This window comes from Oncorhynchus keta, chromosome 35 (assembly GCF_023373465.1).
Source record: "Oncorhynchus keta strain PuntledgeMale-10-30-2019 chromosome 35, Oket_V2, whole genome shotgun sequence".
Taxonomy (NCBI): Eukaryota; Metazoa; Chordata; class Actinopteri; order Salmoniformes; family Salmonidae; genus Oncorhynchus; species Oncorhynchus keta.
Window position 1 is genome coordinate 82,771,193 of NC_068455.1, and position 3,429 is coordinate 82,774,621.

Sequence of the window (3,429 nt, forward strand, 5' to 3'; positions counted from 1 at the left end):
CTAGTATAATATTAATATATGGTCTGATCTAGTATATTTCTGTTCTGATCTAGTATGACATTTCTATATTCTCCAGGGTATAAAGCTACAGTGGAGGCCTTCTTCCTGTTCATGTTGACCGTAGCTCTGGTTGCCTATACAGCTACTGCTATGACCATGGCTATATCAGCTGACCAGAGTGTTGTGGCGATCGCCAACATCTTCATGACCATAGCCTTTGTCTTCATGATGGTGAGAGAGACAGAGAGAGAGAGAGACTAAATCATTTGTGATGGTTTGTTTTGGCATGTTAGCATGTTTTTCCCATGCCAATGAAACCCCTTTGAATTGACACACACACACACACACACACACACACACACACACACTAATATAAGATGATTATAAACATGAAAAATTGTTGCTCTCCTCTTCCTCCTCCTCTCCCCTCATTACCTTTCTCCTCTCCCTCCTCTTCCTCTCCCCTTCCCCTCTCTTCCTCTCCCTCCTAAAATCTCCTCTTCGCTCTCTTCCCTCTCTCATCCCTCTCCTAAAATATCCTCTTTGCTCCCTTCTCCTCCTCTTCTCTCCACTCCCCTCCTCTTCTCTCCTCTCCCCTCCTCTTTCTCTCTCCCCTCCCTTCCCTCTTCTCTCCCCTCCCCTCCCCTCCCTCTTCTCTCCTCTCCCCTCCTCTCTCTCTCTCCTCTCCCCTCTCCTCCCTCTCCTCTCCTCTCCTCTCCTCTCCTCTCCCTCTCCTCTCCTCTCCTCTCCTCTCCCCTCCCCTCCTCTCCTCTCCTCTCCTCTCCCTCCCCTCCCCTCCCCTCCCCTCCCTCCTCTTCCCTCTTCTCTCCCCTCCCCTCCTCTTCTCTCCCCCTCCCTCCTCTTCCCTCTCCTCTCCTCTCCCCTCCCCCTCCCCTCCCTCCTCTTCCCCTCTCTCCCCCTCCTCTCCCTCCCCTCCTCTTCTCTCCTCCCTCCTCTTCCCTCCCTCTCTCCTCCCCTCCCCTCCCTCCTCTTCCCTCCTCTCCCCCCCTCCTCCCCTCCCTTATCAGATCTTCTCAGGCCTGTTGGTGAACCTGCCCAGTATTGTTGAGTGGCTAGCCTGGTTCCAGTACCTCAGCATCCCTCGGTACGGACTAACAGCTCTCCAAATTAATGAGTTTGTAGGTCTCCAGTTCTGTGGAGACATTCCCCTCAACGGCACCTTGCCCCTGGTATGACGTAAGTGATAATATCTCACTATACCTATTTAAATTATCCATAATTGAGGTGTTTTGTTTCTGAGGTAGGAACCTTTCTCTCCTGTGTTCAGATGCACGGGGGAAGACTTTCTGAAGAACCAGGGGATCGACTACACCACGTGGGGGCTGTGGCAGAATCACGTTGCCCTGGCGATCATGACCGTAATCTTCCTGTTGATCGCGTACTTCAAACTACGCTTCATCAAGAAGTTCACATAGAGGTCAGGGGTCACGGGTTAAGCCTATTGTACACCTTCCCTTGTCCTCCTCTCAAACGAAATGCTGTAACTTCCACTGACATGTCAGCAGGACACTTTTAAGGGAGCAAAAATTAGATTGAGGCGGAAGGTGAAATTAGGCATTAGAGGTCCATCATCATCATCATCATCATCATCCGACAACTATTGTGCCAAATCAATAAATGCAATGATTTCTCTACCAATGTGTCTTATCTACAGATGTTTTAAATCATGTCTCAAGGTGTCTATGTGATTTTATTTTTGAACCATTCGTGTTTTTATGACGTGCAATTTGTTAAATGTTTTATCGATGCAACACAATTAACGTGTATTGATACCAAATATATTGATGATTTGGTAATCTGTAAAGACAGATAATAACTACTTATGCAGGTGAGTCCCTAGGTGGGTCCCAAACGGTACCCTGTCCCCTAAACGTGTATTGATGCCTACGGTTGAACAGGGCCCCTAGGACTCTGGACACAAGTAGTTCCCTACTGTTGAACAGGGCCCCTAGGACTCTGGACACAGTTCCCTACTGTTGAACAGGGCCCCTAGGACTCTGGACACAAGTAGTTCCCTACTGTTGAACAGGGCCCCTAGGACTCTGGATACAAGTCTGTTGAACAAGTAGTTCCCTACTGTTGAACAGGGCCCCTAGGACTCTGGACACAAGTAGTTCCCTACTGTTGAACAGGGCCCCTAGGACTCTGGACACAAGTAGTTCCCTACTGTTGAACAGGGCCCCTAGGACTCTGGATACAAGTAGTTCCCTACTGTTGAACAGGGCCCCTAGGACTCTGGACACAAGTAGTTCCCTACTGTTGAACAGGGCCCCTAGGACTCTGGACACAAGAAGTTCACTATAAAGGGACTAGGGTGCTGTTTTGGACACAGTCCTAGACATGTTTCTATTAACGTTTTGTACACTGTATAAACACTCCTACACTAACACATGATCGACGGCACAGGAGGCTGGTGAGGGGGGAGGACGGTGCATAATAATGTCTGGAATGGAATCAGCCACATGGAAACCACGTGTTTGCTACCAATCCCTTAATTCCGTTCCTGCCATAACTATGAGCCTATCCTCCCCACCAGCCACCTGTGATGAACAGTATAACAATGATAATTATGCAAAAAAGGAAGAATAAAATTTAATACCAACTTTGTACTTTGTTCTATTTTCTCTCCTGTGTATATTTTAGTATCACACACACACACACACAACGTTCCCTCATATGAGAAGACTTAAGGCTTGTGACCATGGCAACACAGCATATCAGGTTGTGTGTGTTTGGAAATCCTGTTCCCGTGGGGCGGAGTCATACCTCCTAACCCCACCCCCACCACCCTGGGGCGGAGTCATACCTCCTAACCCCACCCCCACCACCCTGGGGAGGAGTCATACCTCCTAACCCCACCCCCACCACCCTGGGGCGGAGTCATACCTCCTAACCCCACCCCCACCACCCTGGGGAGGAGTCATACCTCCTAACCCCACCCCCACCACCCTGGGGTGGAGTCATACCTCCTAACCCCACCCTGGGGAGGAGTCATACCTCCTAACCCCACCCCCACCACCCTGGGGAGGAGTCATACCTCCTAACCCCACCCCCACCACCCTGGGGAGGAGTCATACCTCCTAACCCCACCCCCACCACCCTGGGGAGAGTCATACCTCCTAACCCCACCCCCCCACCCTGGGGAGGAGTCATACCTCCTAACCCCACCCCCCCACCCTGGGGAGGAGTCATACCTCCTAACCCCACCCCCACCACCCTGGGGAGGAGTCATACCCTCTAACCCCACCCCCCCACCCTGGGGAGGAGTCATACCTCCTAACCCCACCCCCACCACCCTGGGGAGGAGTCATACCTCCTAACCCCACCCCCACCACCCTGGGGAGGAGTCATACCCTCCTAACCCCACCCCCACCCTGGGGAGGAGTCATACCTCCTAACCCCACCCCC

General features: G+C 51.5%; 1 protein-coding gene and 1 long non-coding RNA gene across 2 annotated transcripts in view; both read left to right on the top strand.

The window, feature by feature from the left end:
* LOC127916411 (broad substrate specificity ATP-binding cassette transporter ABCG2-like) overlaps positions 1-1,518 on the top strand; it is a 51,000-nt gene extending 49,482 nt beyond the window's left edge. The window contains exons 14-16 of the mRNA XM_052498186.1: positions 77-231; positions 1,029-1,190; positions 1,266-1,518. Of these exons, the coding sequence (XP_052354146.1) occupies positions 77-231; positions 1,029-1,190; positions 1,266-1,436 (488 nt within the window). The 3' untranslated portion in view covers positions 1,437-1,518. The remainder of the gene's footprint in view (positions 1-76; positions 232-1,028; positions 1,191-1,265) is intronic.
* Positions 1,519-1,561: 43 nt separating this feature from the next.
* On the top strand, positions 1,562-2,626 carry LOC127915614 (uncharacterized). Its single transcript, XR_008091440.1, has 2 exons — positions 1,562-2,077; positions 2,136-2,626. It is a non-coding gene; the product is annotated as an uncharacterized LOC127915614 (long non-coding RNA).
* Positions 2,627-3,429: the final 803 nt, after the last annotated feature.